We start from the raw sequence: 22,890 nt of genomic DNA on the forward strand, positions 1-22,890 counted from the left end.
GGAAGAGAAAAGTGGACCAGCCGGAAGAAGGAGAATGTCTTGCCACTAGCTAGAGAACGGGTATTTATACTGCTATGAAGCAATACAATCGGCAGTGCAAAACCCTCACCACCGCTGTTCGCCTCCCGCTGATTGTGAAACATATTGGTGACTATTTTTGAAGAAAGAGCGCCTCTCAGTCGTTGCCAAGCCCGTATTTAGTTTTGTAAGTCCGGATCGCCGAATGTTATGTTGCTTCGTAATTGAATGTCCTCGGTGAATGTTGATCTGCGGTTGAAAGGCGACCCGAAGTAAGATAATTTTGATGTTAAATTTTCAGGAAAGTGAATTATTTACACATATAAACATTATCTGTTGGTCGAGAGCGATCTTGCTATGATCTAGAGGTCTTTCAGCTTGGTTTTGGTGCAAGAAGGAACACTGACCGCAAACCGACCGCGCCATTCCATAGGTGCTCTCTCGTCTAGAGCAATCGTGTTCGCAGCATCCAAGAAAGCGGCCCTCCATTGAACAGACCGCTCATCTGCATCTCCATTCCATGTTCCATTAGGAAATTGTCCGTTCCCAGGTTGCAACATTGGCACCGCCGCCCATACAGTCTCCCAAGTTGCCCGCAGGGCCGGAGTTTCGAGAGCGCGGATAAGGGATGGACCCGAGTGATATAACAGCGTCATTGCTCCAGCGCTTGAGCCGTCAACAAACACATGCAACGCTTCCAAATGCCCGACGAGCGACCAGAAACGAATCATGCCTTCTTGCTCCTGGGTGTATGAGGCAATGTCGGAGAGATAAGTGTCATCGTTGCGGACATATTCAGCATCAGGGCCGACGCTGAACGCGAGGGGGTCATATTTGAAGCCAGGGGGGACAGGAATGTCGCTGAAACGATTTCAGACAGGTCGATGATGAGGGGCAAAAACACGCACTCCGCGATACCCCTCAGGGTGGGAAACACGACGGCATTTCCCCACGAGCGATGTGCGGACGGCGTCTTGTCCCTCTTCAGACCCTCCTCCTTAAGCAACTTGAAGAACTCGGCGATGATTAGGATATACGGCCCAGCCTGGCTGTTCTCGCGTGTAGCCGTCAGCAGCCCCGCGCATGAGTAGTAGTATAGCAGGTCCTGATGTTGCGGCTCGTTGAAGCCGCTGTCGAGAAACACCTGAGTAGCAGTTGTCTGGTGGTTGATCTTGTTTGCCACCAGGTGCTGGATGAAACTATCGATTCCGGTTGCCCATGCGTCTTGTTCCTCTTCAGAGGCGTCGGGGCCTTCGGTGTATGGATTTGGGAGGCGTGGGCTGGTCATGGGCGAGAGAGAGAAATGTTAGCGTCATGGCGAAATGGGAAGAGGCTGTGAGCACCAATCACCGTGACAACGACCGACTTGTTCAGAAATCCATCCCCTTCGAAATGTCCTGCCATCTATTCTGACTGGGCTCAGCCCTCTCTTCAGGTACATGCCATCATGTAATGCAGAATATAAGCTTGCTCGATGCTGTGGCCGCGATGTCTTGCCAAGATCACAGCCATGAATCTACGCGTCCACAGCTCTCTCTTTCTCTTTCTCCGCTCATGTTCTCCAGATTCCGCCCTCGACATGCAACTCCAGCTTCGCCAACACCAATGTTTCGGCCACCGCCACCACCAAATTACACTCCATCAGGCGGTCTTGCTGTATTGGGCCAGTTGTCTTGTCTGATACAATTACTGACTCTCTGATAGCACGAAATCTCATCAACAAGTAATGCCGAGCTGGAGGACTACGAGCTAGCAGACCGATTCTGTCGAGCCCATCCTAACGCGCTGCCTGCACGTATCTTTCCACCCGACAGTCAACACAGCGCAAACCAATGGGGCCTGGTCCCCGATCCAAACATCATATGGAGCTCTCCAGGGCTGTCTCAATCGCTTGCCAGTCTCCAATCCCTCGGGGCTGCTTCTGTCAGCATAGCTCTCGGGCAAGCCCTTTCCAACGCCACAGCGAGTAATCACCAGCTCCAACTGCTTGGATTCGATCCACAGTCACGAGCCGCACATTTCCAGAATCGCGGCGATAACTGCTTCACGAGCAACCTTCCTCTTATTCCCGGGCACTATATTTCACCCCACAAACTTGGCGTTTACTTCGAGATCACGATTCAAGAGCTGTTGGGCGATGCCACACTTGCAATGGGTTAGTACTGTGAACTTGGTCGATCAATCATAATGACACATACTTTCAAGGCATGCAATGTCTTCCATATCCTGCTCACCGCCTTCCCGGATGGCATCGTCGTAGCGCCGCCCTCCATCTTGATGACCGTCGTCTTTACTTTGAAGATTCAGAAGGCGGAATCGACTACCTCAACCCTGTAACTCAAGAGCCCAGCATCCCAGAAATCCATGCGGGCGACACCATCGGGTGCGGCTACGAATTCAAGCGCACCGGCGTAGGCCGCCTATTCTACACATTCAACGGCCGCCCCCTCTCGACCGCATTTCCCGGAATATTCGACCGCACCCGCGACGACGGACGGGAGATGGATGTGTTCGCTGCGGTGGGCGTGACAAACGGCCCCTGCGCGTTTCAGGTGAATTTCGGCGGGGAAGAGTTTCAGTGGAAGGGCGATGGAAGCCAACGCTGGAGTCCTCATATGTGGACCGTGGAGGGCATCCTTCAACAGCTTGGAGATCGTCCTCCGCGCTACGATATGTACCAGATCGAACGCAGTCTAGCCGCCCCTAATTCGTAATTTGAAATGTATGACGTCGTCATATATAAGAGTGATTCACTTCTATCCTCTTTCGCTTCTCCCCACCATGATTACTGTTCGTCCGTTCATTATTGCTCGTCACACAGTACACTGATGTCCCACCCAAGACCACCCAAGTCCCTGTTATGAACAACTCTTGCGGCAACGCGAGCTGCAACTGTGGCGCAACGTGAGTGCTCACTACTAGCACGAGTTGAACGTCGAACTCATCGCCATCCTGTAGATGTGCCTGCAAGCCTGGAGAGTGCAAATGTTAATTTTTGACCTGGCCTGGAATATGCAGCCTTGTAAACAGATCCAATTACAGTTCTTTTTTACCATTGTACAACAGTCGACGTCTAGCACTAATGATTACATCGGCAACATGGTACCTGGCATGTCCCCCACTCTCCTTCATATGGTAAACTTGGAGACGGTGCGCGGTGCCGCTTTATAGGAAAATCCCGCCTGTTGTCCTCCCATGATTGACCACTTGGTCTATCGGAATCGGGAAGTGCTGCGTGTTGATAAGAGCTGAGCTCGAGGCCGCTTGGTGCTACAAGCGCAGGCCACGCCCACTCGGATGCCGCCAACGTAGAGCAATCATATGCATAAGACGGATAATAGCTAGTGGTTTCCCCCTGTGGGTGGTATGCAGGTCCACCGTCGCCTCCAAGGTCGTTGTTTCGGCTGTCCGATACTCCTACCACAGACCGGATAGCGTAGTATTGACCGCACTCTGGCAAGGACCCAAAGACGAGCGGTGCAGGAGACGTCAGCAGAGATTGGTCAGCATACACAGGAGTGCAGCCAAACATTTGATAGTGGTAGTAGGCCGCCCATTCTGGTGAGGGTAACTCGACCAAGTCTAACTCAGACTCGGAACTTGAAGTTTCTGCATTTGTTGTAAGAGGTAGCGCTCCATAGATAGGTGGGGAGGACGAGGACGACGAGCAATATTCGCCTGACTGGGGCTTGCCCGGCTTGGACTCGCAGGCATCAGGGTAACAGCTTTTTTGAGATGGTTCGTTTGCGTGCAGGTCAGAGGTGCTCGATAATGGCGATTCTGAGGACCGATCGGACTGCTGGTGCTGGTCCTGTGCTGGAGGCAACGATTCAGGCAGTCGTAAAAGAATGATAGGGCCGTCTGCCAGTGCTGCTGACTCTGCGGACTTGTCAACATTCTCCAGATCGTGTTCCCTAAATTTTCGCGTTCGGCGTCGTCGTTTCGAGTTGGGGCCTGCGGGTTCAAAGCGATTCTGAGAATGATGAACAGACTCTCGATGCCGGCGCAGGCACGACTGATCAGCAGAAGCATAGGAACACCCAGGCTCGGTGCAGACATATGGCCGCTCGTTGGAGCTGTCCAGCGAGTCAGAGGAGATATGGGCCGCGACAATGCACTCACTGCCGCGCCCGGATGTGGGTGGTCATGTTGGACTTTTGGAGCGTCTGGTGTGGGCAGCCTTCGTAGGGGCACTTGGTCATACTAGCAAGAGCATGGTTTAAAAGGCGGGGAAGAAATTTGGATGCAAGAGAAGACGCACAGAGGAGCTCGTTCCTCCGGAGGCAAATGGAGCCGCTGGTGCCGCTCAAGATCACATAAACGAGCGAAACTCCGTTCGCATTGGCCGCATTGGGCGAATAATTTGGGGTCAGGCGGGGCCTTGCCACCCTGTATACAAAACTTGTTAGCCTGTGCCTGCAATGGACAATACGAAACTTACAACCCGGGCGCCAGCACGCCGGCGGGCTCGACTATTAGCAGCCGAACTCTTTTTCTTGGAGGCGCGAGGCATTGAGAAGGGAGTCAACGATGCGGGGGGATGAGAGGGAAGAGAGAGAGGAAAACCCAGATGCATCAACAGCCCCGCCATTTTGTTCCAACAATCCATCTACGCGGATTGCCTCGACGAATTGCCATAAAAAGAGCACCGTTTAGACAGGCTGTCGAACGGAGAATATCCATTGCAGGTAAGAATTTGCGTGACTCCGAGTGGCGCGCCCAGTTTTCCGGGAAGCGCGAGAATGTGATGATGGAGACAAAGCAAGCAAAGAACAAGGCACGCCAAAACCGGGTGGAGGCCGGATTTCCATTGATTTTTTCCCGTAAAAGTGTTCGCGACGGCGAAGGGGTTCAGAGGAGCAATAAGAAGAACTTATTTACAGGAGCGCTCGAGCCTATAGACAAACCCGCACCTGTTTCTTGAAGTAGCAGAGAGTAGCTTGAAGTAAAATGACATTTGCTAGTCAGAAACTGATTTATACTACGTGCCAAGATTGTCTTCAGCAGCTACCCCGGGGTTTGCAAGGGGCCAAGGGCTCAAAAGCTCCCTCTACGAGATCGTGAATGGGTGGAAGGGGAAGATGGATGCCGACATTTCCAAGACTAGTTCCGATTTGTTCCGACATCGCTTGTCAAGAAACGGTCAAGTCCAAATTGAAACATAGTGTTTGCAGAGCCAAATGACATATATAGCAGACGTATCGGATACAAAGCAGGACAAGTAATCAAAGTACATGAAAACTTAGGCCTTTTTTGGCTATCTTGGATCATTTTTAGAGCACTCAGCTTTGAATGAATCATAGTCTGTTCCGTGCACATCTGAAGCAAACCGCTATGCCGCAATTTCCGCACAGCTGTAGAAAAGTTAGTGTCCTCTTGAATGTCTGAGCAAAAGTGCCCACCATTAGATAGATTGGGAGTGTGTCATGACATTCCTCGCACCGCCCTCCCCCTGCCCTTCTTCCCCAATTATGCCCATTAGCACAGTCGTGGGCATATCGCAAACGTTCCACACGCTCTTGTACCCTGGCTTCGAATCTTTCTGGTGCAATTACTCTTGCACGAGCACCCATCTCCCGCTCGACCCGTTGTGCCGCCGTGTCGAGCAACCTCTGCTCCTCCCACTGCGGGCATTGGCAGTTCTTCCACCGTACAGCACAAACATAACAAAACTCGGTGCGACATCGACAAGTCATGTGGAAGCAACCTTGATGAAGCTCGATGATGTTAGCGCAGCCAGGACACGTCTGCCAGCCCTCGGTACGAGCCAGTTCCTTGACTTCCTCCAGAGTAGCATTTCCGCCGCAAATTTCTCCAGGATGGTCAACCTCTTTGCACAAAACGCAAATTTCCGTATCGCAGGCTCGACAATGGCATGTGTTAGAGGGCTGAGTCGCGGTGGACCCTATGAATGCGGAACATGTCGATGTAGGACAGTAGAGTCGCTCTCCCGCTGGTGTGGCAAATTCGTTAACCTTGCGCCGAAATTGAAGCGCGAGACGCAATGGAAGCCGTGCGAACACGCCACGAGGGCCATCCATGAGCATTACTTGGCGGCAACATTGAAGTGGGTAGAGAGTTTCGTCACCAATGCAGGTTTTGGTGAGAGATGTAAGGCATTGTGTGCAATAGAAATGGCCACACGTGGATTCGAAAGGAAACTGAGCATGAATTGAGTCATGACAAATTATGCAGGAGAGACTGTCCAGAGGTGAGCCAATATTATATCACCAGCTCAAAAATCAACTGACCGCTTTCTAGGAGCTCGACGACCACGAGCATTAATCCACGGGCCAGAGTTCGTGGCTGGTGAAAGGGGTGCCGGTTGAATGTCTTCTCGTGCTTCTTCCTCTGAATCTTCTTCCGTGTCCTCCTCATGCTCATCTGAGCTGATATTTTCAGGAGCAGTAGAAGCATCCACGATATCACGGCTGTCATATAAAGCCCGTCAATAATATTCGCGCGCGCAAGTGCCTCAAAACTTGCCTCAATGCCACAAACTCGGGGTCCTCCATTAGCCTCTGAACCTCTGACTGTTCTGGTAAAGCAGATCCATCGTTCAACGCTTGGGCATATCGATGGTCATCCAATGCGCCTTCTTCGATGGTCGACAAAACGGCCAAAACGGGCTGGTCGAGCTCGAGCGCATTATCGAGGCTCCTGGCCATCTCCAGATCGCTGAGATATTGGATGGTACGCATCGTCTCCTCCTCCAATGTCCGCAAAGCATACTCCTCGTTGGAAGCTCTACGCTGGATGACCCCGATATCCTCGAGGAAAAGCTGGGAGATGAGGGTCGCGGATGCTTCATCGACATCTGAGAGCAGCGCAGTCATGCTGGTGGCTAGAAGAAACCCTTCTGTCACTCAAGTGAACGAGGACTGAGAAGGGTCATATCGAGATAGACGCTGAGAGTGGGGGTAATATTAGCCCAGAACGTGGACCAAGCCGCTTATAAACACACACCCTTGATATGCGGTCTCGGCTTCATGAATTCGCGTTGGGAGTTTTCCTTGACTTTTCAAGCCAGGAATGCTGCAAAAACGCTCGAAGGCTGTATTGCTCGCATAGAGGCAAGCCAAAGACTCGGCAAGCAAAACAGCACGCTTCATCCCTTCAGACATGCTTCATACTTCCTCAGAAGAAAGTGGGGTATTCTCAGCCATGTTGCTGCTGCGAAATGACACCTCTCGGCGATGGACGAGGAGAAAGACCAGGGAGCTGACGTCAGCAGCATGACGGTCAGGTGATTTTCTTCCACCTCCCATTAACGCGCTTTTCTGTTCATATGGACATATATTATGGGCTACCTATACTATTCCGAGTCAATTCTATGAGTGTATGAGTTCCACTCCCCCCATCTATACAGAACAACGTCAGTCCAGCTCACACTGCCCTGCGACAACGGAAACGCACCCATATCCACCCGAAATGGCGTTCCACGCATCTGCGCCTGCATAATGAACGGGACCAGAGTCGAGGCTCGGAAGGTCGACGGGCGGGGTTTCACTCGGCCAAGCGTCTGGAAACGATCAGCGAACAATGTACTGTCCATGTAAGTCACTATACCAGAGGAGAATTGGGCACCAAACATCAGTCCCCAGTCAATGTCCATGTGACCATGTAGACTATGTCCTTCAATATTGCCAGAGTACTGTTCCTGCACACTTGTAGAAGGAATATGAGCATAGTGGCCGCTGGGAAGCACCGGCAAGCCTAGGGAGGACGGAGAAAACAGATGTCTAGTCATGGCCATCGACTCCTCCAATGCACGAATATGTGAGTCAGGGTTGGAGTGCCGTGGAAAGCTTGGTCCCATAGAGACACCTGTAGTTGCATACCCCAAGTCTGGCGGAGGGGCTGAAGGAATTTCGGGCCGGACTTGTTGCTGTTGTTGCAGACGCGACCTGTTGGCCGAATTGAATGCGGGGTCGAACAACGCAAATCTGACCAGTCGCAAGCTCAGGAATATCGCATCGCAGCGCCTTCCTGCAAAACGCCATCTACGATTATGTAAAAAAAAACCAGCACGACATGCGATAACATGATCGCACCGTTTCTCGTATAGCCCCAGGACCCACACACAACTCTCCAGGTCAGAAGTGGCACGCGAAAAGTCCTCTTGTGATTTAATCTTGTGACGACCGGTCAACATATTGAGAATCAATATAACTGCCGCGTCAAACAGGTTCATCTGTCAATGTTTTTATGTCAACAATAAAGCTAGTCAAATTAGCCGAGACGTACTTACAGTCAACGACGGATGGTGGATGAGTCCTTTACTGCGCTTCGCATGGCTTTCGATAACACGCACACATGAGCGAGCGGCGTTGGCACAAATGGAGAGCGATGGAGAATCGATTGGCTGTCATAAATGATCAGTGGCTAAAAAGAAAGAGAAGAAACGGCATACATTTTCTGGCTGACGAGCTATAATTGGAAGGAATGCACGGTGTAGGATTATCTGAGCTAGTCATAGTCAGCGAAACATCACGAACGAGATTCAAGTCAAGACCGACCATGATAGTAGGTTATGTGCCTAGAATTATGCATATCAACAAAAAAAGCACAAATAACGATTCATGCAGAAAAACGCACAATGTTGCGGATTGATCTAGGAATACCTGATGAGGATATCAGTTCACAGCTGCCGTGAGTACTAGCTGGCATCGCTCACTGTATTGGTTTGGGTCGCGTTCCATTTCACTGGGAAGTGCCAATCAATTGATTGTGCAGTGATGATATGCAGAAGTGGACCGTACAATGTTTCGGAAGCCCTTCCGCCCAGCTGTTAAGCGAAGAACTGTGAATGGGAGCATGAGCAGACTAAAAATTTCACAAAGACACAAAGACACCAACTCTAGATCCGCAATTTCGTCAGCAGACATTGGCTTGCGATCACGATCAGCAGCGGGGTACTGAAAGTCAAATTCAAAACGGTGCGCGGACATTTCAGAAAACCACACACAAGCTTTTCGTGAATGCGTCCAATAATCCGGGCCAACTCGATGTATGCATTCAGGAATTCAACTTCTGAAGGTACCGGTGGTGTGTTACTGTTTGTGTCGTGGAGTAGAACAATACTCTGCTCTACAGAAATGGGTGCCGGAGGTAAGAGGTCCATTCTACACACTCAGTTTGGCAATGATATTATGAGGCTGTCAAAAACGCACTTGTCCATCTGCGCCATCCACGGCCTCCCCTGAAAACAGCTCATCAACGTGTCGTACAAGCCAAGAACCCAGACGGCGCGTCGATACAGCTCAGCATCCACAGTGTCAACTCCACGACGAGTGTATCCCGCACCGGAGCGTGAATGGACCCCGGATGCTTGAGCAAAGCGGAGCCCCATGCCGGCGAGTATCCAGCATTCATCACGTGTCCCTAAGCATGAGGCAGACATGAACGATAGAGAGAGCTATTGAAGATTAATGACGTATAGATACCGAAGTAAAACATAACCAACACAAATCAGCTGTAACTGGTATAAGCTTGCGGGATGGTCTGACCAGGCGACCGCTCGCATTGGTCTGACTTGGGAGAACCATCGCCAGCCACAGCTATGCTCATCGGTTGTGCCATCGAGTAGAACACGGGAGTCATCGGAGAAGCGGCTCGCAAGAGCACAAACGGCGAGTAATACTGCTCCAAAATGAGGGTCTTTCTCATGCTTCTTCTCGGCAACACTTCTGCGGAAAGAGGGAGCATGCAGAAGGTTTAGGATGGTGTTGACCTTGGAGAAGTAAAGGTCTACAAGCGCATCGAGGAGGTCTTTCTCGGGGAAGACTTGTATAGGGAGCTTGTAGTGCTCCGAGATAGATGATTCCCACTATACTGCTTATAAGTTTCTAACGCGGACGAATGAGGCTAGACCCCACTTACAGGTTGCCGAACCCAAAACTCTTCTCGCTGCCAAGGTAGATCCAGCATTGGTCGAGTGTTTTCGGGTACGTGCTTAAGAACCGATTGCAAGAACTGAAAGCTTCGCGTGGCCCTTGTCAGCGGTACATCCTTCGATTTGGCGGACGGGAACAATGGTGCGCCATATCTTGGTTGCCTGTCACTGCTATCTGGTGGGTCGGGTTCATCATCCGACGATTCCGAATCTGAAGGCGTAGGGGTTGCGGGGGCCTTTAGTCGTGCGCCGGTGAGTGTGGCGATCTGCTCTTCCATGGACCGGGCATACTGGGCAATTTCCACCAGGATTTTGTGGGTGGCGGCAGGGTCGTTGGACGGGATATATATCGTTGAAGTAGACAGGATCTTGGCAACATGCTCTTTTGCTGAACGAACAACGGTGATTGAGGCAGTCTTATTTCCCTAGGATTCAGACGGTGGTCACATTCACAGACACTTGCTAATACGATGCTCACCTTACGGCGCGAGTGGGTACATTCTGCTTTGATATTGAGGCAGTTTGTGCAAACTCCATCCATATTCGCGCGGTCGCCTGTGGAACTTCGTGTCTGATAAGTATGAGGGATTGGAATGGCGCCCACATCGGACTACGGAAGTCGAGGTGGTCAGTAAACAGGTGTTGGACTCCGCAACCACGCACTTTTCTTCCGCCAGCATCGGTCACAGCTACCTGGAAGGCGCTTCAAACGACTCGTTGAGGACACGCGGTCGTCGAACATGGTGGTTTGTGGAGACTTTCGAGTCTCGTCTATATGCCGTTCACTTTACGCATGATCGCAGTAGAGTTGGGGCCGAGTTGGGCCGATAGTGTGGCACAGCCATCCGACTTTCCATTGACGGCGATGATCGGCACTGTCGGTGCGGCGGCGACGAAAACTTCACCCAACTTATTGCTATGCGCAGTGCTGCACTGACTGCTTTGTTTTGCTCTTGGAGTGAAGAAACTGAATGATAGCATAAACGTGGTTTCCGGCCTCCGGCAGCGCTGCAAACACACTCTAAGCCTCCCTCCATCGCCCTCGCGGATTCTGCACGCACGCCACACCCTCTAGAGGAGCGATAAATGAAGCCACGGAGCCGCTTTTTGTCCAGTCTCTTGGAATCCCATCATGTCACCTGCGCCTTCCACAAAGTCCCAAACTGACAAAATTCACCGCTACCACAAACATCGGTATGTGGTATCGTTTGCATGGGTAGCGGAACAATAACGCGGTCTTTCAAAGCTGCGCAAGCCGACGAACGCGGTGTCTGGTGCATAACCACACCAGACTCGCTGGACTTACCCCCAGCCGCTCTGCATCGCCAAGTTGTCAACTTAAAACATCCCCACCCAAGGCGGAGCCTCGTCGGGGAGCAGTTCTTGTTATATCATGTATGCCTTCCTTCCCTCTGTCGTCTTAAAAGCTCAAGGTGCACCATAGATCTCCAAATGGAGGCCGCACAGTTTGCTGCTGAGTTAGAGAAGAGCAGAGGGTTGACTAGCGACCTGGAGAGCGAATATTCAGACTCAGATGTGCCTTTTTTTTTCTTTGGAAGGTTGGATGACAATACTAATAATTGACTATAGATGACCGACCTAGAAGATGGTGTGGATCGCATGGAAGAGGGTGTGCGGAGTCTTCATCTGTGATGATACCGTTGCTGTTTATTTTATTGTCCAAGTCCTAATATTCCGAGTACTTATAGTACTTTACAAGGCAAATGATAGTTGGCTGTGAAACGCAAGAGCCTCGAAGCTTCAAGGGCAATCATTGGTTCTTCTTCGGCGCCACATACACCGGAGCCTTCTCCAGTACCGGAACCGGAAAGAATATGCCCTCGAAAATCGGCTGGTGAATGAGTGTCTCGAGATGGCGCATGAGATGTGGTATTTTCTTGCGCGCTGCAGTGTCAACATTAATTCCACAGGCACGAAGCGTCAGAGCAGCTACGTAGATATCCGCGAGTGTGATTCGCTCCCCCACGAGGAATGTGCGTGTGGCAAGGTGGGCATTGAGCGTTGTCAAGCCACGAAACTGTTGAGAGACGAAGTACGCATGTATCTGCGCTGGATTTAGTCTCCGATGTGATTTGAAGATGGTAAAATAACCGATTTTGAATATGGCGCCAGTGTTCCGTCGAGAATCTGGTCAATATTTTCTGTGTTGTCGTTTACTTCCTCGATGAGATGGACCCATTGATCGACGAGGGCAGCCTCCTGAATATTCTTCCCCAGCAGTCCTGACTCTGGTGATATCCCCGCCACTGCATTTGGTTTCATGCTTGGGGTGGTGGTCTGATCAGCAAGAGAACGAACCGTAACGGGCAATAGCTGCTGATTCAAATAGTAAGAATCCGTCATTACCCTCCCAGGCGGGTATCTTCGAGTGCGGAAATTTGACTTTGAACTCCTCCTTGTAGTTGTCTTCGTAATGCACGTAGTCCGATGGAAACTTCAACTTGATACCGCCAAACGCTGCTGTAGCTTTTATCTGAGGGTGTTTTGTTATTGAGAGAGAAAGATGATACGGGGCACGGACGACACGACCAGTGAATTGCCCAGGGGACGTCCATAATGTCCCTGCAATGTTATCGCTCATGATGGCGGAAGACAAGTGGATTGAACGCCATCATGTTATGCGAACTTCCTTGTTCAAGTTGTTAGTTCGAAAATAACAGCTACAACTTGCTTGCGCGATGAAACCAGGAGGAGCTCGTTAAACTGGAATCGGTGAGTTGAAAAAATTGTAGATGAACTCGAAGCTGGAGTCACTACTCCCTGAAGAATTTTGCACCATTCGAATCTTGATGTTCGATGGCATACAGATGGAGAGCTGGAGGCTGAGTACTGCACATGAGTTTCATTCATTGTCGCGGACCATATTATCGTTTGAGTTGAGGAACGACAACGAATTCTCGTGACATCACATCTTCCACTTCTCCACAACTTTGCCACAACTACATTCCCCGTCATGTCTGTCAATCGAGAACCCAATGGTGGTGGAGGACGCTTCCAAAGTGGATTTTGGGAGCCTGGTTTCTCCTGGTGCGTGGTTCAATGTCTTTCGGCACGAAAAACTCATTTTGGTCGCAGATTGTTGTATCAGACATGACACTCCCCACTTCCTACCCTTTCTTCGTCGCCAACGCATCTTCATCGGATCCAGACCCCCTTGCGCGGCCCGGTCGAAGGCGCACAACTCTTCTCCGCCAACCCATACTATAGACTTTTTTTGCATGCGGGCCGTACTCATGACCAAGTCCGCCCTCATGACCTGTCGCGAAGCCGACGCCAAGCGATAGGTATGTCCGCCCCCGCCAATCGTGGAGCTATATAAAACTCACATTCTTCGCAGTTCTCGACGAGACAGCATGCAACTACGAGCTCTGCTACTCACGATTCTGGCCGCTGTCGGTTCATTTGCGCAAAGCCCGGTTGTCGACCTGGGCTATGCACAGTACCGCGGTGCGGTGTCATCGGCCAACTTTGCACACTTTCTGGGCATTCGTTACGCCGCTGCACCGATAGGTCAGAATCAAATGTTTATGTCAACACCCAATAATTTTTTCAAAAGGTGACCTCCGCTTCCGGGGACCTCAGCCACCTGCAAATATTTCCGGTGTTCAAGATGCCACAACCCAACCCAACCAATGCTTCCAAAGCTCAAGCGGATTGTCGCCAACCAATCCGCTGGCCACGAGGGCTGTTGTTTCGGACGAGGATTGCTTGTTTCTGAAGTGAGCGTCGTCTGAGGTCTTTGAAGTTTCGCTAAAACACGGTCTCAAGTGTTTACTATCCCAGCGATACAGCTGGTTTACCTCCAAAAGATCTACCTGTTCTCGTTTGGATACATGGCGGAGTATATCATCTTCATTTTTCCCGACAAGCCACCAACCAATTTTTAGGGCTACCTCGGCGGTCAAGCTAGTGCTTACAATGGCGACGACATTCTCAAACAGAGTAACCGCAACTTGGTTCTCGTCATCATTCAATATCGCTTGGGAGTATTTGGTGCGGGACATCATTGGTTTTGGGGGCCTATTTTGACTGACGATTGCCAGGTTTCCTACCAGGATCTAAAGTAAAGCAGAATGGCGCCTTGAATGCTGGCCTTCGTATGTTTTTCACTCTTCTCTTGAAGTAGATGTCCCGTCCTGATATTGTTTTTCAGTTGACCAAGATGCAGCGCTCCGATGGGTCAATCGCCATGTATAGCCCAAGCTGCTCTTATATCTTGTTCTTATATGGCGCAGATCACAAAATTCGGAGGAGACCCAGCGAAGGTTACCATATGGGGAGAGTCCGCCGGTAAGTTCTGCATTCGGTCCATAAATTGTGTTCACCAGGTTCGCAGGCGCAGGCTCTGTACTGCAACAAGTGGTGGCCAACAACGGTCAGACCAAACCACAGCTCTTCCGAGGAGCTATCACCAGTTCGACTTTCCTTCCCTCACAATATAAGTACAATGACCGGATTCCGGAGGTCTGTGATGAATGTTGTTCGAATGAAGCAAATAACTCAACAAATTTTAGCTCATTTTCAGTCAAGTCGTCTCGCAACTGAAGTCAGTCGGATTTATTTTGCTCTTTTCAAAGCTCAGGGCTCATCTCCGTTCAGCTGCACTACTGCGTCTAATACTATGGCCTGTCTCCGTGCTGCCGATGCAAACGCATTGGAAACGGTAAATGATAATCTCAACCATGGTGCTTTCTGGGGAACGTTCCTCCTTGTGCCAGTTATTGACGGGACATTCATCCGACAACGACCGACATTATCTCTAGCTCAAGGGAAAGTCAACGGTGTGCGTCTCGGCTCAAAGTTTACCTCCTTTCCTGACTTTTACCCAGAAAGTGTTACTTTCCGTCACCAATACCTTCGAAGGCGATGTTTTCGTCGATCAAAACTCGGCAGCAATCGCCAACGCAACCCAATATGCTCTCAATCTATTCCCAGAAATCCAGCCAGCCCAAGCCGACAAAGCTGGTCGGCTATATAGCGAGCTGGGGACGCCAATTCTCCAAGAGAATGCAATTCAGGCAGAATGTGAGGAAAGCACTCGGCAGTTGATTACTAACTAATGTGCGTTAGCTATCTTCATATGTCCCACCTATTACATGCTCAACGCATTCCGGGGCCGCTCTTACAAAGCCGAATTCGCAGTCCCGCGAGGCCAGCACGGTGCCGACGTCGCCTACTATTACCCCACACTTTCCACCCCTACCTTCCAGAACCAAGCGTTCATCAACGCTTTCGCGCAAATCTTCACATCTTTCGCGATCTCTTTGAACCCCAACGTGGACGTAGACCCTGCAAATCCGACTATTACTCCGCAGTGGAAAGTGTGGATGCAGGGCTTGGGGGAGACCGAGATGCTGTTCAACAAGACGGAAACGAATGAGCCTGTGGTCCACACCATCGAAACCGGGCAAGCCTTGCTGCAACGCTGCGCGTAAGTGACCTTGATTCCCGTGCAAGAATACCTGAACTGAGGTTATGTTCCAAGATTTTGGGATAGTGTTGGCGCATTTACTGCACAGTAATTTTAAAAGAGATGGATCCTTGATCGTTGAGAGAGAGAGATGATGTTAGATGGCAGTGGTCCTAGGGCGGGCCGTTGAGCGTAAAAATTCGGGAGAAAATTTGGATCAAACGTTTTCCTGTTATCCCGAAGCACCCAAAAAAATCTGATCAAAGTCACATCATACACTATATCATCCTTTCTTTTCCTACATCCAGCTAGCACCCTGCGGTCAAGCGCTCTGTTTGAAGCAAGATAGGCTACACACGGGAGCTCTGGAACAGACGTACTTCAGTACCATGAGTTCCATCAGGGACGACAAATACCGTGACTCAGCATTCAAGCAAGAGTGAGTGGAAGAAAAAAACTTGTTTTCCAATTCAGACTTGATACTCATTCGTGATGAGGACTTATCGCGGATTTCTGTCTTTGGTGCTTGTTAGGATATGAGAAACGCGTCTGAGGTGAAGTTGTGATCCGCGCCTCCCTCTCCTCCTTCTCGCCATGTCGCGACCTTCATCGTATGTTATGTCGCTCTTATAACTGGCAGACCAGCTGATGCGACATGTAGCCCACGAAAGGACGACCCTGGCAATTCTCGCGATGCCGCACAATTCCCACTTCCTCGGTGAGTTGTAGCCTGCCTCCCTCGATGCGCGGACTGACACCGTCAAATCCAGCGCGTTTCCTTCGAAATATATGCTCCTCAACGACGACGAGTCCGGCGAGCAAGACTTGGCCGGCCACTTTTCGACCCCCAGCGCACCGAACCAAGGCGAGATCAGCAGTAAGGCGGACAGCCTTTTGCCACTGGATGCGCCACATACCCCGTTCGTTATTAGTTTTCTTGCTACTCAACGCGCTCAATGTTTCTTGTACTAGTGCTCGTTCCCGTCGCAGCGGACGCAAAAGCCTCAGGACTCCGCCTGATGTCCCGGTAATAACAACGGTTCCACAATCAGCCTTCACATTGCTACTAGCTTCCCATGCTCGAGTGAGTGTAGCTGCCATGCAAAACGCACAATTACTAATCTACCTCCGTTTCTAGTTTCCTTTGAATCCTTCCGTATTCCACCACAGCGATCTATCGAACAACCTATTTGTCCAAGCTGGAATGGCTACGTGGACAGCTCCTGCCAACGACACTGCTAAAAACTATACTCTGCCGACAACGTCACTTGCAAGTTCAGACGAGCCGGTAACATCTATTCATCGCATTCTTTTGCCGGTTCATTCTTGTTCAGGCTGAAGTCGATCAGCTTGACAGCGCACCAATGCCAGGCGCCTCAGTAGAAACGGTCCCAGAACCTCGGGCATTTGACAAAATTCTTCGCCATCAAGCCTATAAAGCTCGCATTCAAGCTCGCCGTCAAGTAAGTATACCTATTGCACCGATCAACACCCGCTCAATGAGGTTTCCAGTTTGTCACTAATTTCCACAACAACGCATTATCGAATAAAATCTTCCTCGCGGCCTTATCGGCGACGCGCGCAACTGCTACCCAGGACACCACACTATCGACAACAGGAATGATCTCGCTTTCAAGCTCAGACGAGCCGGTAAAATTTATTCGTCGTTCTGTCTCGCCTTTTCATTCTTCTCCAGGCTCAGAAACACGTGTTACCATCTTCAGGCTCGGTGGAGAGCACCCAGGACGACGGTGCAACGCCGCCAACTCGCACAGTTCGACGTCTGCCGTTATGTCCCACGATACGTGCTTATATTAATATCAGCCACGCAAACGACTCCCTACCTCTGAACCCAAGCAAGATCTCAGTCCGGTTTCGACAGAAGCGGCATCTCCAAATAAAAAGGCAACTTTTGTTATCTCCCGCGATGGCCCGCAGTTGACGTTTCTGGAGATACGACTATTGCTGACTTTTTACGACCACGCAAGTCCTACGAAGGTGTGCTCGTCACACACAACCGAACTTGCAAAGACGGCTCCGACTAGTGAAGACTCTGAATTCATCCATCTCAAACCCACGGCCACTGCTGGACCAGAGCAATCGCGACTGCTACCCTCGCCCGATACAATATTGTTTGAGCAAACCACGAACGGAGGCGTAAACGATGCTCCCGTATTGGTGAGGGCGCCGTCATCCACGGTATCATCTGATGTCAACTTCTGATTCAGGCAAGAGGACCAAGTTCGAGAAACGACGACAGCACCGCCATCACCGATGAACTCGCGATTGCAAACTTTGCCGCCTCAACCACGAATTCCGATTCAGAGTACATGGAACGTAAAGGAGTTGGGTGTACCGTCTTCGCTGCATCACCGACAAGGGTTTGTTGTTGTTTTACTTGATTACGAACTGTCTAGTTGCTGATCATATGGACAGGCCGATGTACAACGTCTTATTCGCGCCGAAGCTGAAACAGCACGAGTGACTTCCACTGTTGCTGATGCAGCGCTGGGGAATGGCCAGCGCCCACGTCTACAGGTATGTATTACACTGCCAGGCATTTCTTAAACACGGCAAACTAACTTGTTTCGTAAGACTACACACTCAAATCATTCCCGGAATTGGATTTACAAGTCAACGAGTTTGTAATCCACCCATTCGATAGTTCGATGTGCCACATAGTTGATTTGTACAATACTGGTAGTCAAGGATCAAGTTATCAGAGCCGTTCCAACTGGTGTAGTTGCTACAAAGCTAGGGTGCTGATCCCAGAAACTGGAATGTCTGATACAACTGTCGGTCGTTGCCTGCGTCTTCGCTCTCCGGTAGCTCGGCAGAAGGGAGAAAGAAGTGAGCTGTGATACGCTCTGGTGATCCTCCAACGTCTCACGCTGTTGCCCGGGTCAGCCTGAGGCCGGCGTATCCGCGCAAATCTTTTCGTTCCCTTTCCAGACAGTTTCTGAGCACAGATCGCATGTTGTAGGTCTGCAGGAGGAGGCCGATTCCATCACCAACAAGTGTGTGACTTCGAGGAAGTTCCAACTGTCATGAGCGTTAATGTGTCGTCGCATCATTGCCATAAAACACGCACTTGGAACATCAACGGTGAACGTGCTACTGGCAAGAGTGCATCACATCCTGCAGGGGGGCCAAATCCATCGCCGCGTCGATGAACGTGCCACTAACAAGAGTGAGATCGCAGTTGTCAAAGGCATAGGATCATACCGTCGTTCCTTCGGACATTGACGTTGTTGCAAAAGCTTGAAGCCACTGTCCGTAGACAGGATGGCTCAAGCGGACTGAAGGGTAATCAGATCGCAGTCGGCTACTTGAAGTTGAGCGTCACAAGGTCAACGGGCTCAAGTCGAGTCGGCGATGCGAAGCTTGGAGGCTGCGGGAAGATCAGTATAGTACCTGGCAAGCTGAGGGCTTCCCTCACCGCAACGCAGTACGATAGCCTCCCCATAGCGTCAAGTGGGTCGAAAGGCGGTCGCGAATCCAAGCAGCCTCAAAGCCACATATCAGGAATCGGCATTCGGCGGTGGTTGAAGATGGAAGGAGGAATGTCGGTGGCGACAGACTTGCCGAAGACTGAACTTAAACTGAGGTGGTTGAGAGGAAAGAAAGAAGAAAGATTGCGATGCTCTCACAATCTAGTAAGTACCGCTCTCTTTATATTTGGCCCCGGCCAATGTCAAACTTTAACGTCCCACTCTGAAACCTCCGGCGACGGCTGTCTGAATCAAGTTCTCTGATTTCCCAAAAGACTAGACTATGGTGTGCTGGGAAACAACGATAAATATGTCAAATCTTCTTCTATGAGTGGAAAGCACTTGCCACTCAGTCTCCGGTAATGAATGCTAGTCATTAACTTTCAAAATTATTCATGAACAGTGTTGTCGTGCACCGATCGTACTCGTGGACCATGTGCGGAAAGGCGGATGTTTGGGAATCAAGCCAAAACCTGGTCCAAGTTTTAAAACGAGACGTTCACCATGTGACGTCGACTCGTCACACAGATTTACTCTTTCCTCTCGACCACCAGCTGCCCTAGAACCTTAATTCCCCAAGCGCTGCGTGCCCAATCACTCGTCCAGCTCACATGGTGAGGCTAAATCTCTGAGCCATTCCAGACTTTGATCAAGCCAAGGATGTCCTCAGAGTCGTTCTTTCCTCGCTGCCACCACTCTAGGATTTACCAAGCCTACCTTCCGATTCCAGTTGTGCGTCGACACCGTTCTTCTGTCCTGTGCGTCTATCTTCATACCTCTGTGTTTCGCATATCCTTGATGCGATGCAGATTCCTTCGCCACCCATCCGTCTGTTGATCTGCGACGTACGATTTTCTGCGCTCAACACCAGCGAAATTGCACACAATTCTACCGAGTTCGCTAGAATGTGGGTTGGATGGCTGCCTTTTTGGACCCTTAGCGGGAATGGCTCAAATCCATTGCGAAGCTGTCGAATGTGGGTTCTTTCCTCTCTCTCTACATTATTTTCTGATACTTTGCAAGATGAACACCGTTCTTCCAACAAAGTGACGACTCAACCTCCCGCCAGTATCGATCTGCAACGTATGATTTGTGCTCAGAATGGCTTGTAAAGAGAGTCGCGTTACTGCACCGGGTGTCAGGTGGACCCGGGAAACCATCAGTGAGAAGCTTGAGTTTACCTCGAGTGCAGCCCCTCACGACTCTTGACTGCTTCTTTACATGCTGACATCAATGGTGTCATGGTCGGTCTTGGACTGATAATTCTGAGCTCAACATTGAGATTTTGCAGCTACGGTACAGTTGGGATGGTCTGAATGTTTGATCTTTCGCCGTCTTGGGTAGTAGTATCAAGGATCTTGTTGTAACAATAGTATCTCTTGCTCCGAGTCCAGCCACATCATCTTGAAAAGAGTGCGTTTCATAACAAAGGACAGTCGTGAAAACTAGAGGCTGAGATGTTGGCCCATTTGATTTGCAAACTTCCGACTGTTGTGCTGGAAGGCATGTTAGGACGATGATGGTGGCTGAGCCAAACTACTTGCAACATGCGACACGGAGTCTGCATTCTTCGTAGGGTTCAAAATAGATGACGACTCTTTTAGCACCAAACCCGGCTCCTCCAAGGCTTTTGTCTTGAACAGAAAAAGAGATTTAAGAGATGGTACTGTCGTAAGTTTAGCAAAACTGACCTTCTTGGAGACATCAGCTTCCAAGGCTGACGAAGCAACCCTTTTGTGTGCAGCTGTACCCATGGTCTTGGTCTCATCCTTCCCCATCACTTGCTTTGAAGTTGGCGGCTCAGATTCGTTCGCCTCTTCGTTGGCAGACTCGGAGACAGAGAGGCTGAGAGCTCTCTATTTGCAAGCTGTCTTGGGTTTGAAGAGATCCATCCGTTGCATCCTGGCAAAGTGACGCATCTTCGCAGACTTGCAAGGCATCTACTTGGTCCGCTTCGTCCGATACTTCGTCATCTGTTCGATTCTCTGCCGCATGATTAGACGCTCAGTCGACCGTACTGCGACTAAGCACCGAACCTGCTGGACTCGTGGGGTTTAAAAGATACGAGAGACTCGGTACCGAAGATGATGCAACGAGGGCAAAGCCAATCTAGTATGCTTCAGCTGTTTGCGCCGAATGGTATAAATACTGACATCGTCTTCGTCCTCGTCATTCAAGTTTGCGTCGCCGGCAAGATCCTGTGCTGCCACAACTTTTTGGTTCTCCAGAACACTACGAGGAGGCTCGGTTGGTACTCCGGGAGACGAAGACACACTATTCGTAGCTTCTGGCTGGGCCGCCAGATCAGGTGAGGTTGCCTTTGAAATTTATTGGGGATGAGCCGAGTGGATATAGTGCACACACCGTATGGTCCAGTGCCGTGATTGCTAGCGGTTGGATTGGCGTAATGGAGGCAACAGCAGTGGTTCCTTCTTCGTCCAAGGCACCGATTTCAGCTGGAGGCGTTTTTCCACGCTAAGTCGTGGTATTCAACAGATCACACGCGGCACGGTCATAGCCAATACTCACTTTCGCGTCTGCCAGCTGAGAAACAGGCGCAATGTTAGGGCGCACTGGCGGTTGATAATAGATGGACGCACATCGTAATTTCTCAGAGCACCCGCAACCACTCCTTGAGACGAAAGAGCACCAGGCGACTCTGACACAGCGGCGGGCGTGGCTAAGACTTGGATGCGAGTCGTTGGGGGACGAAGCGCGATAATAGCGTCTGTTGGATCTGCAGCTGGCCCCGAAGACCAATTGGAAGAGGAATTCGAAGAATCTGATATGGTGAACTCCTCGTCGGTATAATCGAAATCGGTGGTCTCAACACTGAACCTGGTACAGCGTTAGCCAGCAATCCAAGTACGCGATGATGGGTTCACGTCTCGTCGTTTGACATGGTTCCAGGAAAGAAAGAAAGCGGTGGCTGTGACGACGATGTCATTCCTTCTACCAAAGCAAGCATTACAACCCGAGTTAAAGATATTACACGCACAGTAGCGACAGAGGTGGTTGGAAGAGCGACAAAAGAGATGCGTGATGCGTACAATAAGTAACCTAAAAAGAGCGTGTCCAGAGTCCAGTTTATGGGTCTCCGCAATGTTTCCACATTCGCACGTAGTCCACCGCCAAGGCACGTTCCTCGAGGTTCTCCGGCCAAGTCGGTAGCCACTGTTGCTTGTTGTTGATGAAGTCGGACATGGGCTCTGTAATATCAAGTTAGCAAAAAGTAACAATAAAGGAAACAACGTACTGCCGGCGTGATTCAGCCACGGCTTATCTCCTTGACCATCCGGGAACCACCCATTCGTCCCACCGACGGCGACATTCATAATGAGATAAAAGTCTTGGTCGAACGGAGTCGCGTTGGTACCATTGACCCATGGATTTGTGACTGGTACTGGGTGACCATTGGTATCGATCGCAGTGGGCGGGTAGTCTCCGCGCTTGAAAAACGGTTCCTTGAATTGGAGGTCGAGGAGGGTATGGAGGCGTGTATCGACAGAAATACGAATCCATTTGTCGGTCCATTCCATGGTATATGTGTGGAAGTCGCTGCTAAAGACCTTGCGCTTCTCTGTCCACCACGAATACGACTTTCCGACACTGTTGAGGACTGGGATTGGGCCCCAGTTGAGGGAGCCTTGCACATAGTTGGCCCCACGATTTGTGTACTTCAGACCGTTGCCGCGACTTTCAACCAGATCGATTTCGCCCGAAGCAGGCCATGGTCCATATTTGCTGTCGACGGGAAGCATCCATATGGCGGGCCAGAGCTGAAATCATCAGTTACGCTGACAAACCAACAGAGACCACTGACCCAATCGCCAACAGGCATCTTGGCGCGTATTTCAACACGACCGTAGCGAAGTTTTCCAAGTGTGTGGGTAGAGGCATCACCCTCTATTACCCGAAATTAGTGAAAGCTTGCCAATACACGAGAAACACTAACTCTTCGCGCTGATGAAAGTACTCAGTCTAGCGCTCTGGACTGGATTGATGATGGTTCCGGCTGTCGTGTTTGTAGTTCTGCTGCAGGCCGTGTAGTAGCC

General features: G+C 50.5%; 9 protein-coding genes across 9 annotated transcripts; 4 read left to right on the forward strand and 5 right to left on the reverse strand.

The window, feature by feature from the left end:
• Positions 1-347: 347 nt before the first annotated feature.
• MIND_00205500 (uncharacterized protein) lies at positions 348-1,306 on the reverse strand (the record flags this gene model as incomplete). The annotated part of the gene is made up of 3 exons (XM_037358954.1): positions 348-380; positions 426-879; positions 927-1,306. The coding sequence occupies 3 exons, from the start codon at positions 1,304-1,306 to the stop codon at positions 348-350; spliced, it is 867 nt and encodes a 288-aa protein (XP_037224049.1).
• A 266-nt stretch (positions 1,307-1,572) lies between these two features.
• Positions 1,573-2,732, forward strand: MIND_00205600 (Endosome protein; the record flags this gene model as incomplete). The annotated part of the gene is made up of 3 exons (XM_037358955.1): positions 1,573-1,674; positions 1,723-2,173; positions 2,224-2,732. The coding sequence occupies 3 exons, from the start codon at positions 1,573-1,575 to the stop codon at positions 2,730-2,732; spliced, it is 1,062 nt and encodes a 353-aa protein (XP_037224050.1).
• Positions 2,733-5,315: 2,583 nt separating this feature from the next.
• Positions 5,316-6,854, reverse strand: MIND_00205800 (RBR-type E3 ubiquitin transferase; the record flags this gene model as incomplete). Its single annotated transcript, XM_037358956.1, has 4 exons — positions 5,316-5,372; positions 5,421-6,219; positions 6,270-6,449; positions 6,505-6,854. The coding sequence occupies 4 exons, from the start codon at positions 6,852-6,854 to the stop codon at positions 5,316-5,318; spliced, it is 1,386 nt and encodes a 461-aa protein (XP_037224051.1).
• A 479-nt stretch (positions 6,855-7,333) lies between these two features.
• MIND_00205900 (Zn(2)-C6 fungal-type domain-containing protein) lies at positions 7,334-10,655 on the reverse strand (the record flags this gene model as incomplete). The annotated part of the gene is made up of 18 exons (XM_037358957.1): positions 7,334-7,379; positions 7,435-7,540; positions 7,588-8,021; positions 8,073-8,212; positions 8,270-8,383; positions 8,432-8,487; positions 8,538-8,557; positions 8,617-8,642; positions 8,696-8,724; positions 8,781-8,821; positions 8,878-8,936; positions 8,987-9,143; positions 9,192-9,436; positions 9,485-9,847; positions 9,901-10,338; positions 10,392-10,468; positions 10,518-10,523; positions 10,577-10,655. The coding sequence occupies 18 exons, from the start codon at positions 10,653-10,655 to the stop codon at positions 7,334-7,336; spliced, it is 2,436 nt and encodes an 811-aa protein (XP_037224052.1).
• Positions 10,656-11,045: 390 nt separating this feature from the next.
• MIND_00206000 (uncharacterized protein) lies at positions 11,046-11,566 on the forward strand (the record flags this gene model as incomplete). The annotated part of the gene is made up of 4 exons (XM_037358958.1): positions 11,046-11,107; positions 11,160-11,308; positions 11,358-11,449; positions 11,504-11,566. 4 exons carry the CDS (start codon positions 11,046-11,048, stop codon positions 11,564-11,566), a joined length of 366 nt encoding a protein of 121 aa, XP_037224053.1.
• Positions 11,567-11,684: 118 nt separating this feature from the next.
• Positions 11,685-12,515, reverse strand: MIND_00206100 (Glutathione S-transferase C-terminal-like protein; the record flags this gene model as incomplete). Its single annotated transcript, XM_037358959.1, has 3 exons — positions 11,685-11,978; positions 12,026-12,180; positions 12,233-12,515. The coding sequence occupies 3 exons, from the start codon at positions 12,513-12,515 to the stop codon at positions 11,685-11,687; spliced, it is 732 nt and encodes a 243-aa protein (XP_037224054.1).
• A 372-nt stretch (positions 12,516-12,887) lies between these two features.
• Positions 12,888-15,456, forward strand: MIND_00206200 (Carboxylic ester hydrolase; the record flags this gene model as incomplete). Its single annotated transcript, XM_037358960.1, has 14 exons — positions 12,888-12,961; positions 13,272-13,444; positions 13,491-13,653; positions 13,703-13,775; positions 13,822-13,927; positions 13,978-14,031; positions 14,088-14,125; positions 14,170-14,224; positions 14,271-14,398; positions 14,449-14,480; positions 14,534-14,717; positions 14,764-14,959; positions 15,005-15,365; positions 15,420-15,456. 14 exons carry the CDS (start codon positions 12,888-12,890, stop codon positions 15,454-15,456), a joined length of 1,674 nt encoding a protein of 557 aa, XP_037224055.1.
• A 482-nt stretch (positions 15,457-15,938) lies between these two features.
• MIND_00206300 (uncharacterized protein) lies at positions 15,939-17,993 on the forward strand (the record flags this gene model as incomplete). The annotated part of the gene is made up of 12 exons (XM_037358961.1): positions 15,939-15,955; positions 16,006-16,062; positions 16,115-16,264; positions 16,317-16,428; positions 16,483-16,632; positions 16,679-16,807; positions 16,857-16,994; positions 17,041-17,118; positions 17,169-17,522; positions 17,573-17,725; positions 17,781-17,882; positions 17,940-17,993. The coding sequence occupies 12 exons, from the start codon at positions 15,939-15,941 to the stop codon at positions 17,991-17,993; spliced, it is 1,494 nt and encodes a 497-aa protein (XP_037224056.1).
• A 2,642-nt stretch (positions 17,994-20,635) lies between these two features.
• MIND_00206400 (uncharacterized protein) lies at positions 20,636-21,737 on the reverse strand (the record flags this gene model as incomplete). The annotated part of the gene is made up of 7 exons (XM_037358962.1): positions 20,636-20,820; positions 20,872-20,944; positions 20,989-21,153; positions 21,200-21,310; positions 21,365-21,379; positions 21,436-21,673; positions 21,721-21,737. 7 exons carry the CDS (start codon positions 21,735-21,737, stop codon positions 20,636-20,638), a joined length of 804 nt encoding a protein of 267 aa, XP_037224057.1.
• Between the last annotated feature and the right edge of the window lie 1,153 nt (positions 21,738-22,890).

This window comes from Mycena indigotica (genome assembly GCF_014461135.1).
Source record: "Mycena indigotica strain 171206Taipei chromosome Unknown Mind.scaff0002, whole genome shotgun sequence".
Lineage (NCBI taxonomy): Eukaryota > Fungi > Basidiomycota > Agaricomycetes > Agaricales > Mycenaceae > Mycena > Mycena indigotica.